At 42.3% G+C, this 15,775-nt stretch overlaps 1 protein-coding gene across 1 annotated transcript in view; it reads right to left on the bottom strand.

Annotated features, from left to right (window-relative positions):
* LOC138661785 (cytochrome P450 2G1-like) overlaps positions 1-15,775 on the bottom strand; it is a 60,046-nt gene that overhangs the window by 30,556 nt on the left and 13,715 nt on the right. Inside the window, exons 2-5 of the mRNA XM_069746702.1 lie at positions 11,345-11,507; positions 11,040-11,189; positions 6,398-6,558; positions 4,828-5,004 (exon numbers count right to left, since the gene is read on the bottom strand). Coding sequence (XP_069602803.1) covers positions 4,828-5,004; positions 6,398-6,558; positions 11,040-11,189; positions 11,345-11,507 — 651 coding nt within the window. The remainder of the gene's footprint in view (positions 1-4,827; positions 5,005-6,397; positions 6,559-11,039; positions 11,190-11,344; positions 11,508-15,775) is intronic.

Here is a 15,775-nt window from a genome sequence, read left to right as displayed (position 1 = left end):
CTATTGATGCTGCCTATGCAGCATCAATAGTAAAGAGATATAATGTTAAAAATAATTTTAAAAAACCATTATATTCTCACCTTCCGGCATCCGCGGCAGCCTTTCCCACTCCTAGCAACGCTACATCATCACGGGTTATGGCCGCAAGGCATTACTGGGAAAGGAGCGTCGCGAGGAGCATCGCTAAAGGCCTGGACTGGATCCGGGGGCCGCCGGAAGGTGAGTATATAACTATTTTGTATTTTAATTCTTTTTTTTTAACAGGGATATGGTGCCCACATTGCTATATACTACATGGGCTGTGTTACATACTGCATGGGCTGTGTTATATACTGCGTGGGCTGTGTTATATACTATGTCACTGTGCTCACACTACGTGGGATGTGCTATATACTACGTGACTGTGTTATATACTACGTGGGCTGTATTATATACTGTGTGGGCTGTGTTATACTGCGTGGGCTGTGCTATATACTACGTGGGTTGTGCTATATACTACGTGGGCTGTGTTTTATACTGAGTGAGTTATAGAGAAGAAGGCGTGCACTCAGTGTTTGATTAGATAGGTGCTGGCTGGACGTGGAAATGATCCAAACAAAGTCATATATTGAAGAAAGCAGCCACACTCAGGTATGGATTCTTTAAATGCATAAAAGAAGCAAAAAGTTTATTCAAGTCACCACAATGTTAAGGCAATTAGGAGAGGGACTCTGTGGTGGGTATAAAGTAGGTATATAGGTAACATTTTGACCCCGTGGTGGGGTTTTGTCAAACCTCCCTTGAAAGAGGATAAGGATAGCAAAACGGAGATGCAGTGTAGAAAACTCCCAGTATGGACTATAGTTAATGCATTGCTCCTGTTATGCATTTAAAAAATCCAAGCCTGAGTGCGGCTGCTTTTTTCATTATATACTACGTGGGCTGTGCCATATACTATGTGGGCTGTGTTATATACTGCAAGGGCTGCGCTATATCCTACGTGGGCTGTGTTATATACTGCATGGGCTGTGCTATATGCTACATGGCTCTGCAATATACTATGTGGCTATGCTATATACTACGTGGCTGTGTTATATACTATGTAGCTGTGCTATATACTACATTCCTGTGCTATGTACTACGTGGCTGTGCAATATACTATGTGGCTGTGTTATATACTACATAGCTGTGCTATATACTATGTTAGCTGTGCTATATACTATGTGGCTGTGCTATATACTATGTGCCTGTGCTATATACTACGTGGCTGGGCTGTATACTACGTGGCTGCTATATACTACGTTGCTGCTATATACTATGTGGCTGTGCTATATACTACGTGCCTGTGTTATATACTACGTAGCTGTGTTATATACTACGTGCCTGTGCTATATACTATGTGGCTGTGCCATATACTACTTGGCTGTGCTATATACTATGTGGGCTGTGTTATATGCTACATGGGCTGTGAGACTATTTCGCCCGGAGCCTTCAAAAACCTGTAGCTGGCCCTGGCTGCACTTATTAAAATCAGCGACAGGCGCAGTCCGGCCGCGAATTGGTGCGGGATTTGAACCACACTTTGCTAATTGGTCGTGCCTGGCCGGCCAAATCCTGTGTATTCATTGCAATATTCTGAAATCTTCATAAATAAACTACATACATATTCTAGAATACCCGATGCATTAGAATCGGGCCACCATCTAGTCCTTTACAGACTTTTATTGTCCACTCTCATTCACCCCCTTTTTCTGGATGACCAGGGCCACAGACCAGGTCACCGTCACTGTGTCCACCCCTTTAAGTACCGCCGGACCCGACTCAAGTGCTCCACGGCTCTATCGGGCGCTCCACATCCACAGTCATAAAGAGAAAATCATGGAATAGGAGAGTCATTTACATACAGACATCGAGGATTTGAATGAATAAAATGCAAGGTTAACATTTTCCCCAAAAATGTCAGACTTAACAGCTGCTCCAACTCTATATCATCCTGCCTGCGGCCCAGACACCAGTTTCAACATAACCGGTTCCCTTTAGGAACAGTAACTAAACTTATTTATTATTTGCTTATTGATTAGTCTTTGTGAAGTCGGGAATCTTTGTATTAAACTCCGATATCATATTTCGCTTCCTTCTGTCTTTAACCAAATGCTGAAAGTGCTGACTTGTACATTCTGCCTCATAAGTTGATTTCAACTACTGTCCAAGCAAAGATCCACACTCCAGAGCAAAGTGCTCTACTCCACTCCTCCATACTCAGATATCATTCCTTGTGCATGGATGGGAAGCATAAAATAACACTCTCTGAGCAGGAATGTTTGCTTGATCTGCAGGGGAAATCAGCTACTAAAACAGAATTAACTTGGCTGACAATTCAACACTTTCAACATGATACTAAAGACAAAAGGAATCAAACTTAGGTGACAGAGTATTTTCCAAAAATTTGTAACCTTACAAAAGTCGGTCAATAGGGTTTAAATAAAAAAACAATTTTTTCAGTCTCCAGAAAATAAATTTAAAGCACTTTTTATTCTCCTGATATATTGCACTAATCTCTATTATATAGAACTATGTATTTACAATTGCTCATTTTTCCTTTCTACCCAGATAATTCTTCTCTTTTCCATTAGGTCTGTGATTAAAAAGTGACTAGCTGAATCCGTCTATGTAGAAACAGGAGGTCAAGTTTCCCTGCATGAGTAGAAGGGCTAAATGAGCAATTGTAAGTACACAGTACTATAAAATATGATGACTGCAACATATTAAGAGGATACAAACTTTGATGGGGGGAGGAGTGCTTATTTAAATGCAAATACTGGCACATTGTATGCACAGTTCATGAAGTTTTCCAGCCAATAACATCCAGAGCATAGTGTTTTTTCTCAGACTTAGGCCGGCTTCACACTCAGCGTATGAAAATACGGTCCGTATATTACGGCCGTAATACGCTGAAAAGTCCCGAAAATAGTGGTCCGTAGCTCCTCCGTAGGCAGGGTGTTTCTGCGTTTTTTGCGCATGGCATCCTCCGTATGTAAGCCGTATGTCATCCGCACTGCGTGTTTTTATCGCAGGCTTGCAAAACTGACATACAAGGGATCCATGTGTAAAAAAAAACATATATACTGTCTATATATATATATATATATATATATATGTCAGTAGACACATATATGTATATATATTAATATTTCATCCAGCGCGATATAGCAGAAAGCCGGTAATTCAATTACTGGCTTTTGCTTTCTCCTTCCTAAACCCGACATGATATGAGACATGGTTTACATTCAGTAAACCATCTCATATCACCATTTTTTTTGCATATTCCACACTACTAATGTTAGTAGTGTGTCTATGCAAAATTTGGCCGTTCTAGCTAGTAAATTAAGGGGTTAAATGGCGGAAAAAATTGGCGTGGGCTCCCGCACAATTTTCTCCGCCAGAGTGGTAAAGCCAGTGACTGAGGGCAGATATTAATAGCCTGGAGAGGGTCCACGGTTATTGCCCCCCCCCCCCCTGGCTAAAAACACCTGCCCTCAGCCACCCCAGAAAAGGCACATCTGGAAGATGCGCCTATTCTGGCACTTGGCCACTCTCTTCCCATTCCCTTGTAGCGGTGGGATATGGGGTAATGAAGGGTTAATGCCACCTTGCTATTGTAAGGTGACATTAAGCCAGATTAATAATGGAGAGGCGTTAATTATGACACCTATCCATTATTAATCCAATACTAGTAAAGGGTTAAAAAAATACACAAACACATTATTAAAAATTATTTTAATGAAATAAAAACAAAGGTTGTTTTAATATTTTATTGAACGCCCAATCCAATCACTGAAGACCCTCGTTCTGTAACAAAAAAAACATAATAAACCAACAATATCCTTACCTTCCGCAGATCTGTAAAGTCCAACGATATAAATCCATCTGAAGGGGTTAAAATATTTTGCAGCCACGAGCTTTGCTAATGCAACGTTGCTCATGTCTGCAAAACCCCGGAGAATGTAGGTAAAGTAGGTCATTGACCTATATTTACCTGCATTTGCGGTGAGGCGCCCTCTGCTGGTTGTTCCTAGATGGTGGGAACTTTCCTAGAAAGCTCCCTGGCTCGAGATCATAAGAGGGCGCCCTCTGCTGGTTGTCCTCATAGACTTTCATTGACGTTTTATTTGCGCAATACGGTGACAAACTCAGCATGCTGCGATTTTCTACGGCAGTAGAAAGCCTTATTATACTGATCAGTTTAATACGGCAGATAGGAGCAGGGGCATAGAGAATAATTGTGCCGTATGTTTTGCGAGTTTTACGGACGTAGTTTCTGCGCTCTTACGCCCGTAAAAATTGCAAGTGTGAAGCCGGCCTTAGAGGGCTTCAGATATCATTGATATTTATGACTGTGAGTTAAACTTTGAAAGTCAGATGACACCTTCAGGGAGTAAAATTAGTTATGTTCATTATGTCCATATGGGAGAACCTGCTCTTAAAATGAGGCTACCAACCATCTAGTTATAGGTGCAGGTTTTCCATCACCCTTGCTGCCTACCCTAAAGGAACCTCTAAACAGTTGATTATCTCCACTTGAGTTAAAAAAGAATGGGGTTGTAATTGGCATCGGCTCTTTGCTGTTGTAGAGGTGGTTCCATTTACACATTCTTTTGCGAGTAGGACACATTGAATAAGAATTCTCCTGAAGTGACAGCAGTTATTTTGATGGTTCCAATATTTGGTGATAGAAATAACCATTGTTACCACAGACTTGTTCTCATCTTTACAACTATTCACTTATTTCCAGCCCAGTCCAACATTGTTTGTACGCGGTCAATTAATAGTGAAGAAGGTAAAAGATACCTGCTGCATTTTGGCGATGAAACAATCGATATAATCTCTTGGTGAATTTGGATCTATTGACGCCTCATTTTTCTTGACTCTTTCAGCTACAAATTCTATCAGCTTCTCAATGATGGGACTGATCTTCTGGTGAGGCCCGGGAATATAGTTCATAATGGTGGGAATCAATTCCTGCAACTGAAGATAACATGTATTTTATATTGAGAGCTAGATTCAATAAAGGAAGACCTCAACTAATTCACAATTTTGCAAGTAATTGTCACTGATACAGAGGTCCAGTGAGCATCTTTGTGGTGGGATCAGATTAGCCATAAACCCTTTTTTATCTAAAAAAAACTATTACTTTGCTTGCAATCAATGTTTCAATACATTTTATACACTCAAAAATATTCCTTGAATGTACATGGACAGGCTCTACGAAGGTACTGAAAACAAGTAGAGGGTCATTTCTGTCGGGCACAATCCAATTGCTTTTCTTTAACTAAGTGCTCCAACATCACAGGCCAACTATTATGTCCATGTGGTCAAGAAACAATCTCAAGCACCTTCACTGTTTGACCATGGATATAACTGTGTTTTTGCTCCACTACAAAGAAGAACACTGCATCATAAGGTATAAAGCACAAACTTATTGAAGACACACTTCTCCAGTACCTTTGAGGAACCCATACAGCAGAACTCATTCAAGGACCACCATCCGACACACCACCAACTCAGCCTGACCAACAGCACAGCCTCTTGCACGTAATTCCTGAGTATCATTCACTACACGTTGTCCATGGTCCTTCATACATGGAACTTGCACAATGGCAGGTTAAACAGGTGTGCTAACCATGTTTCCTTGCTACAGACAATTCCTTCTCATCATTGCATCCACATCACTCAATCCTGCTCTGTGCCCCGCACCTTAGTGCAAAATAAGCTTTCCTTTATCAATATATTTGTTGGAGTCTCCAGTGTGATCTTGCTACAGACTTTACCATGGTAGCAGGTGGGCAAACTCTCATCCACCTGGTAAGTCAGGCAGCTTTTAGGCCTTGTCAGCTTTGGGCCAATTTTTCTGTGGCCGCACCAGCAACGAGAAATCTCCCTCTCCTTCCTTCCCTCTCGAATACTCGATGACCATAAGCTGCTGCCTCTCTTTTGTTCTGTGGCCATATGCTTGCATTATTCCATCCAAAAGATATCTAGTGGGGAGACAATTAAGCCCTCTAGCCAAGTACCCAAGAAAATCAGGTGAGTGGACTTCTTTCTATCATCTTCACAACTGTAACCCTGGTCACTGACATCTCACTGCAGAATTATTAGATTAGATTGGCAAATGGGAACTTCCACCTCTTTCATGCATGTAATGTATACAGAGTTATTGTACCTAAACCCTAATGGCTAAAAGTGTCCAAAGTCAGTGTGGCAATAACAAGATACCTGTATTATGACTGACACATAGTAGACAGGGCTCAGTAGCTTTGGGTTATCCCCTGAAGAAGCAATGATTCAACAGAACATTCTTAATCTTTATGTGTCTCTACATATAAGCTATGAAGAATATCAAAATACTAGACAATTGTACCTGGCCCCAGGTTGAGCTCATAAGCACGAAAATCTCATTAAACTGATTGAGGAGCTTCAGAAATTTCAAGTCTTCATATTCAAAGCGGTTTCCAAAGACGACAGAGCAGATGACATTGGCGACAGCCTGAGGCATTATATTCTTAGGATCTATGGGCTTTTCTATAGGTGAAAATTAAAACAATTATCTAAAAAACTCCATATTATAAGCATATGGTTTTCATTGACTTATTACTAATAATTATTGCATTAATATAGATCGGTTGCAAAGTTAACATTTTTAAGGAATAGACTATTAGTTAAGATGCAATAAGTGATATCAATAAGTTATACAATTAGTTTATCAGTCCATGAGATTAACGATGACATTAACACAATAATTATCCATGCTTGCTTGATAGAAGCATTGGTGTATTGATGTGACTAGGGTTGACCTATAATGTTGACAATTTATATGAAAAAACAATTGATTGTAAAAAGACTAATTGGTTCAATAAACAATGATGACATCAAGCACTCTGGGATCATTATATTTAGGTCACACATCTGGATTACCACCCTATCTTGGGTGAGACACAAAGTCTCGTATGGGAAAATTATTGAATGCTATGCTTGTATTTCAAGTACCTTAACTTGCTTTCATGAATCTGTGAGTGATCTTATGCAGTTAGAAAGTCATTTAATTATATATGTGATTAAATACATTTATATATTAAATTTAATTACAAAAAAACTCTAATTTTGCTCTCAGTGGAGAGGTTAGAAGGGGCAATGCTGCTGATAAAGTGCAGTTGTGGAAAGAGGGATAATGCTGCTTCTTGTGATGGAGATATAGGAATGAGGATGATGATGCTATCAGTTGTGGAAGCATAGAAAGGAAGACGATGCTGCCTCCAGTGGCAGATGCATAGGAAGGATGACAATGCTGCTACCAGTGGTGGAGACATAGGAAGGAGGACAATGCTGCTACCAGTGGTGGAGACATAGGAAGGAGGACAATGCTTCTACCAGTGGTGGAGACATAGGAAGGAGGACAATGCTGCTACCAGTGGTGGAGACATACGAAGGAGGACAATGCTTCTACCAGTGGAGGAGACATAGGAAGGAGGACAATGCTTCTACCAGTGGTGGAGACATAGGAAGGAGGACAATGCTGCTACCAGTGGTGGAGACATAGGAAGGAGGACAATGCTGCTACCAGTGGTGGAGACATAGGAAGGAGGACAATGCTGCTACCAGTGGTGGAGACATAGGAAGGAGGACAATGCTGCTACCAGTGGTGGAGACATAGGAAGGAGGACAATGCTGCTACCAGTGGTGGAGACATAGGAAGGAGGACAATGCTGCTACCAGTGGTGGAGACATAGGAAGGAGGACAATGCTGCTACCAGTGGTGGAGACATAGGAAGGAGGACAATGCTTCTACCAGTGGTGGAGACATAGGAAGGAGGACAATGCTGCTACCAGTGGTGGAGACATAGGAAGGAGGACAATGCTGCTACCAGTGGTGGAGACATAGGAAGGAGGACAATGCTGCTACCAGTGGTGGAGACATAGGAAGGAGGACAATGCTTCTACCAGTGGTGGAGACATAGGAAGGAGGACAATGCTGCTACCAGTGGTGGAGACATAGGAAGGAGGACAATGCTGCTACCAGTGGTGGAGACATAGGAAGGAGGACAATGCTGCTACCAGTGGTGGAGACATAGGAAGGAGGACAATGCTGCTACCAGTGGTGGAGACATAGGAAGGAGGACAATGCTGCTACCAGTGGTGGAGACATAGGAAGGAGGACAATGCTGCTACCAGTGGTGGAGACATAGGAAGGAGGACAATGCTGTAACCAGTGTTGGAAGAATAGGAAGGAGGACAATGCCTCTTATTAGTAGCAGAGACATAGGAAGGAAGACAATGCTACTACCAGTGTCAAAAGCATAAAAAGGATGAAAATACTGCTACCAGTGGTGCAAGCATGAGAAGGAGGAAAACACTGCTACTATTGGTGTAGGCATAGAGAGGAGGACAATTCTTTTGCTAGTGGTGGAGCCATAGGAAGGAGAGCATTGCTGCTACTAGTGGCAGAGATATAAGACTGAGGACAATAATAGTTATTAAGGTTAAAGGAAGACTTTAAGTCCATCTAGTTCAATCCATAGCCTAACCCAACATTCCATAACATGTTAATCCAGAGGAAGGTGAAAAAAACCCCGTGTGGCAAAGAGTAAGCTCCACATTGGGAAAAAAAATTCCTTCCCGACTCCACATACGGCAATCAGACTAGTTCCCTGCTACCAGTGATGGAAGAATAGAAAGAAGGACAATGTTATTACTAATAATGGAAGCATACAAAGAAGTACAATGCTGTTACTAATAATGGAAGCATAGAAACAAGGACAATGCTGCTACTAGTGACAGAAGCATAGGAATGAGGACAATGCTACTACCAGTGATAGAAACATCGAAGGAGGACAATGCTGTTACTACTGGTGGATACATAGTAAGTAGGACAATTTTTCTTCTTGATGGAGCCATAAGAAGTAGGACAATGCTGCTACCAGTGATGGAGACATAGGAATGGGGACAATACTACAATACTACTACTTGTGATGGAGGCATCGGAAGGGTGTCAATGACGCTACTAGTGTTGGAAGCATAGAAGGAGGACACTTCTGCCACTAGAGCGGGGAGGTGAGGCTGCTGCCAGTGATGCTGCACTATTTTTTTTTGTATGAAGCTTCTAGTTTATCTGTGCAGGATATTGTGCAGCACTGTAGTGTTAGACACTTCTGGAGACATACAGTACACAACAAAAGTTTGGACACACCTTCTCATTTAAAGATTTTTCTGTATTTTCATGACTATGAAAATTGTAAATTCACACTGAAGGCAATAACAACTATGAATTAACACATGTGGAATTATATACTTAACAAAAAAGTGTGTAACAACTGAAAATATGTCTTATATTCTAGGCTCTTCAAAGTAGCCACCTTTTGCTTTGATGACTGCTTTGCACACTCTTGGCATTCTCTTGCTGAGCTTCAAGAGGTAGTCACTGGAAATGGTTTTCACTTCACAGGTGTGCCCTGTCAGGTTTAATAAGTGGGAATTCTTGCCTGCCTTATAAATGGGGTTGGGACCATCAGTTGTGTTGAGCAGAAGTCTGGTGGATACACAGCTGATAGTCCTACTGAATAGACTGTTAGAATTTGTATTATGGCAAAAAAAAGCAGCTAAGTAAAGAAAAACGAGTGGCCATCATTACTTTAAGAAATGAAGGTCAGTCAGTCCGAAAAATTAGGAAAACTTTCAAAGTGTCCCCAAGTGCAGTGGCAAAAACCATCAAGCACTACAAAGAAACTGGCTCATATGAGGACCGCCCCAGGAAAGGAAGACCAAGAGTCACCTCTGCTTCTGAGGATAAGTTTATCCGAGTCACTAGCCTCAGAAATTGCAGGTTAATAGCAGCTCAGATTAGAGACTAGGTCAATGCCACACAGAGTTCTAGCAGCAGACATATATCTGCAACAACTGTTAAGAGGAGACTTTGTGCAGCAGGCCTTCATGGCAAAATAGCTGCTAGGAAACCACTGCTAAGGACAGGCAACAAGCAGAAGACACTTGTTTGGGCTAAAGAACACAAGGAATGGACATTAGACCAGTGGAAATCTGTGCTTTGTTCTGATAAGTCCAAATTTGAGATCTTTGGTTCCAACCACCGTCTTTGTGCGACGCAGTTAAGGTGAACGGAAGGACTCTGCATGCCTGATTCCCACCATGAAGCATGGAGGAGGAGGTGTGATGGTGTGGGGGTGCTTTGCTTGTGACACTGTTGGGGATTTATTCAAAATTGAAGGCATACTGTACCAGCATGGCTACCACAGCATCTTGCAGCGGCATGCTATCCCATCCGGTTTGCGTTTAGTTGGACCATCATTTATTTTTCAACAGGACAATGACCCCAAACACACCTCCAGGCTGTGTAAGGGTTACTTGACCAAGAAGGAGAGTGATGGGGTGCTACGCCAGGTGACCTGTCCTCCACAGTCACCAGACCTGAATCCAATCGAGATGGTTTGGGGTGAGCTGGACCACAGAGTGAAGGCAAAAGGGCCAACAAGTGCTAAACATCTCTGGGAACTCCTTCAAGATTGTTATAAGACCATTTCTGGTGACTACCTCTTGAAGCTCATCAAGAGAATGTCAAGAGTGTGCAAAGCAGTCATCGAAGCAAAATGTGGCTACTTTGAAGAACCTGGAATATAAGGCATATTTTCAGTTGTTTCACACTTTTTTGTTAAGTGTATAATTCCACATGTGTTAATTCATAGTTTTGATGCCTTCAGTGTGAATTTACAATTTTCATAGCCATGAAAAATCTTTAAATGAGAAACTTTTGCTCTGTACTGTATGTTGTGCTGAACTGCAGTATTTTGTTCTGTTGGAGTTAACGCATATGCTGCTGACCAGTGGTATTTTTTTAATGCTGCATGTCTAGTATTTGTACGATGGTTTGGCACTTGATCACCGTGGATTCGCTGATATCAAGAAATTTTGAGAAGCCAAAGTATAGAGGTTGCTAATATTGATGATTTGTTACTGTTTTTCATAGGAGTATTAATATAAGCGGATACAAATCATACTATTATTTTTTCTTAGTGCGTCCACCAAACATTGAGCTTCTTCCTGGATCCTTTCTTCAATACTCCTTTTTCCCATGCCAAAATTCCTCAGAGTAGTAAGCGAAAACCGGCGGAGCTGTTTCCAGCGTTCTCCATTACTGAACACAACTCCTGTATGAAAGAAATATAGATTTATTATCACAACTATTCAGTTTTTATTTATGCATTCCATTTACCATTCAATAACGCATACAGAAAGTTTATGAAACTCTCTTGATTAAAAAAAACTATCAAAAAGTAATAGAGTAATAGGTAAAAGTTCATACCAAATCCATCAAATATTTTATCTATTGAAGCTATTTTTCCTCTTCCGCTGAAGTCCTCCCCTTGGTCAATGAGAGCTTCTTTCACTGCTTGATAGCCACTAAGGATAACCACTGGACGCTGCCCAAAGTAAAACGTGTAAACAGGTCCATATTGAGCACCCATCTGTATAGGAAAAATGTACAAATTATTAATGTTAAATACATTTATTGTATTGTTTACTCACCTCCTCAGCCCATTTCAGAATCTGCCGACAATCACATAACATTTTTATTCATGGGCTGCTTTGATCACACTGCCATCAGCCAACCTTATACATCTGGGGAACGTGTGAACACTGCGATCTAATTAGCTACCGCAAGTTAGCTGCAGTGTTCCTGTGACTTAATGATATCATACAAGTGTCATCCTACGCGATGTTGACATTGTTGGAATGGAACCAGTCCAGGAGGTGAATATATGCTGGTTTTGCTTTCAGTGGGGCCCTGTTTCATTTAAGAAGGTATTGACCATATAGTGTGCAACCATTTCAATGAAGGTTGTCTTCATTGCAAGCAGTTCCATCAAAATTGTTATCATCTTAATATATTGCAGTCATCATATTATATAATATTGTGTTCTTACAATTGCTCATTTTGCATTTCTACCAAGGTTATTCTTCTCTTTTTCATTAGGTCTATGACATCACATGATTGCAAGCAAATTATCTGAATCTTTATAAGCTCTATATGGAAAGAGGAAATCTCTTTTTCCTGCATGAGTCATCACTGCAAAAGTCACTGGCGGGGGGGGAGAAGTGAGTAGCTGGGTTAGGAATTGAAGAAGGCAATGACTCATGCAGTGAAAAGAGACTTCCTGTTTCTACATAGAGATGAATAATTAACTGGGAAGAAGGGCAAAATGAGCAATTATAAGTACATAGTGCTTTATAATATGATTGGACTATATTAAGGGGACAAAAGCTTTGATGGGAGTGCTTCTTTAATTTGAAAAAGCTTTTATGAAGAGCTGATCAGTAGGGACATGCTGATGGGATCGCAACTGCTCAGGGGTTGTGGGAACCTCAAGTGGACGGTAGGTTTCCTTGTAGCCTTTATTGTGGAAAACAGAACGTTCATTTGTTGATTCTAATGATTTTCATTTGATAAGAGATGCTTGAAAAATCTTGTTGCTGCTTGTCTATGAGGTTCTCTAATGACAATTTTAGTCTGTGTTTTGGAAGGTTTCAGTACGCACCCAGTATGTTTACCATCTGTCCTGACAGTCTGGAAGATTTATGTTTTCCAGACATTTGGGGAGATTTGGCAAGTATGACTATCCTTTATTGCAGACATCTGTTGGTAACATAGCCAAGGAGCCCAAATCCGAAGAATTCCTTGTTTCCTAACACTCCGTCCTTCAGAGTAACATGTCAACATTTATCATTAAAGGGTGTTTTTTACAATTTAATTTCATACTTAAGAAATTCTAAGAAGAAGGATTCCTCTAATTCTAACTTTAAGAAGAAGCATTCCTCTCGACTGACCACACAGGAGGGTAGCAAAGAACAAAAGTCTCTCTGAAAGTCACTGCATGGTTATATTTTGCATACTTTTTTTTTATCTTTTTATGAAAAAGTTATGCTTTTCACGCAAAGTCTTATAAAATGCTCCTCGAGCTGGATTCACAAGTCCTCTCCAAAAGAAGCACCTGAGCCTTCGAAAGGGCAGCACGGGGGTGCAGTTTTTAGCACCGCAGCTTTGCAGCGCTGGTGTCCTGGGATCAAATCCCACCAATGACAATATCTGCAAGGAGTTTGTATGTTCTCCCCATTTTTGCGTGGGTTTCCTCCGGGTTTTCTGGTTTCCTTGCACATTTCAAAGACATACGGATAGGAATTCTAGATTGTGAGCCCCATCGGGGACAGTGATGACAATGTGTGCAAACTGTAAAGCGCTTCGGAATATGTTAGTGTAATGGGGGCCAGGGTGGTAGCCGTACCGAGGGATTGCTGCTGCTTCCTCATCACACCCTGACACTCCGCTATAGAAATATCATGTCCATTTTGTGGTGTGCTGTGTGTGTCAAGTAGTTCACCCACCTGTGAGTCAGAATCCTTAACAGCATTCAGGGCTCCATACCGTCGCAGAAACACACAAATGTTATCAAAGTCCCGATTCATTTTCAATAAAACTTTACTTAACTCGTGCATTTTCATAACAGTTACAATCCATCTATTTTCCCAATACATGAGTAATCCATCTCCTGCGTTTTCCCTGGTCTGCTTCCTCAGCTTTTCTGCTTTCACCATGGCTCCCAGGCCCGCAGCTTCCTGAGCCATACAGCTAGCTGATACTGAGTGCTCCCCGTCCACTTTCCCCATCTTGGGAGAAAATTCAGGTTGCCTCCGCAATTCCTGTTCGGACCGTAAGTCCCGGACGCCATGGGAGGTAACCCACAGACAAGCCACTGATTCTTCCAGGCCGCCTCGCTCTCTCAAATCTACGCTGTTGCTCTGTTCAGCTTTCTGTGACTCACAACTCCTTCTAGAACAATTCTCGTCACACAGCTTTAGCTCCTCCCACTACCTGAAAATTACCTCAGAAAGGCACTCTCCTTGCCACTACACTGGCTCCGCCCCTTTCTCAACTGTCACTACTCTGACTGAAAACAGTTCTCAACACAATCTAATCTACTACTCTACAGCAGTGCCCCCTTAACACTAACCCACAAATACAATGCCATAACCCTTACTAATGCTGACCTACCACTGTCACGGACTGTCCCTATTCCTGTCCTTAACACACAGATATCAGAACAGTGTCTTCCATTATCATATTAAACAGTGTCAGCTATCATTAACTACACAGGGCACACAGCAAACACAAAACGTACCCAGTTTCATTAAGTAGGCATGCACAGGAATGCAGGGCTCAAACCAGCGGCCTGCACACCCCCTTACATACCTCCCTCCTAAAACCATGGTCGTCCCCGACCATACAGTACCGGTAGGATATACACATCACAATAAGTACAATGTAATGTAATGGCATCTTATTAAAACATCAATAACTAACAATTATTATACATTATAACAAAAGAACTTTGTTCCAGTCCACCACGTTTAACCCGTTTCTGGTCAGGACTGGTACCGGTCCCACTTGGTTGGGACCCTAGAACAAATAGTTCAGTTCTTTTCTCACCAGCTCACCATCACGTGAGCACAATCCTGGCATAACCCGACACGACCCTCGGGTTGTCCAGACTCCAATATGGATCCATTTGACCCCGGTCTTCTCTTCCTGAGACTCAGACAGACAGACAGTTCTCCATAGGACTCTCCAGGTCCACTGACCAGTCCTAAACTTACTTGAATGTCCACACTCTTCTTCATGGCCCACATGGCCAAAATACTACAGCTCCAACCGTTCAGGAGCATGCAGCCCATTCTCTTCGGACCCGGCTCATTCATCAGGTCATCCTGCATATGTTTCCCCTTTTCCTTTCTATTTCCAGACCACGGTCCCTTTAAAACATGTGTGCTGCTCAGTTTACCTCCTGCAAACAAAATTCAGGTTAAACAACAACATTTCACAGATCTTATCACAGTCTCCAGAGCAGCCACACACAGTTCAGCAACAGTCCATAGGGCACCGTCTCTTCATAAGGTCTGTGTCCTGCAATCCAGCAGAAGGGGCGCAACAAAACTTGGAGTGGGGAAAACAGTTCCAAACAATTATTTAACTGCAGCCATTCTGACCGCACTGTCTTCTGGGCTCCTGCCCACAGGACGCAGAACAGTCCCTCACAGCATTACAGGGCTCTTGCCCTCAGGGACACAGAACAGTCCCACTTTTTTACATCTGGTGCAACTAGCACAACTTTGTGATCTGGGGTGCAGTTACAGTCACTGTCCCCACTTATCATCAAAGGGGGTATCGGAGGAGTGTCCACTAGCTTCTGCTCCACTTCCCCTCCAGTCCCGTACATCATCTAAAGGGCTCCGTGCCCGTGCTCCAGCGGTCACCGGTGACTCCAGAGCTGGTGCTGATGGATCATCTTTCCATTCTCCAGGAATCTGCTGCTGAAGATGAGGTTTCTTTTTCTTTCGTTGCGCCCACCGTGGGCGGGCACCGTTCACAGGGGAATCTACCCTGGCCTCAGGCCACAGTCTCTGCCCAACAGATTTTCGGGCCATTTTTAGTTTAGAACGCCCAAGATGGACGGAGCAATCTCCTGCTTCTGCACCATCATCCACCATTTTAAAGTCTTTAATGGTCACCATCTTTGCCGTTTCAGGGGTTTCTCCATTTTCCAAATGCAAGGCATCTGGATCCTGCCGACTACGCCACTTTGTAACGGGGGCCAGGGTGGTAGCCGTACCGAGGGATTGCTGCTGCTTCCTCATCACACCCTGACACTCCGCTACAGAAATATCATGTCCATTTTGTGGT

This window comes from Ranitomeya imitator, chromosome 2 (genome assembly GCF_032444005.1).
Source record: "Ranitomeya imitator isolate aRanImi1 chromosome 2, aRanImi1.pri, whole genome shotgun sequence".
In the NCBI taxonomy this organism is placed as follows: domain Eukaryota; kingdom Metazoa; phylum Chordata; class Amphibia; order Anura; family Dendrobatidae; genus Ranitomeya; species Ranitomeya imitator.
The sequence above is the reverse complement of the archived record's forward strand: the minus strand, read 5'-3'. Positions and strand labels throughout refer to the sequence as shown.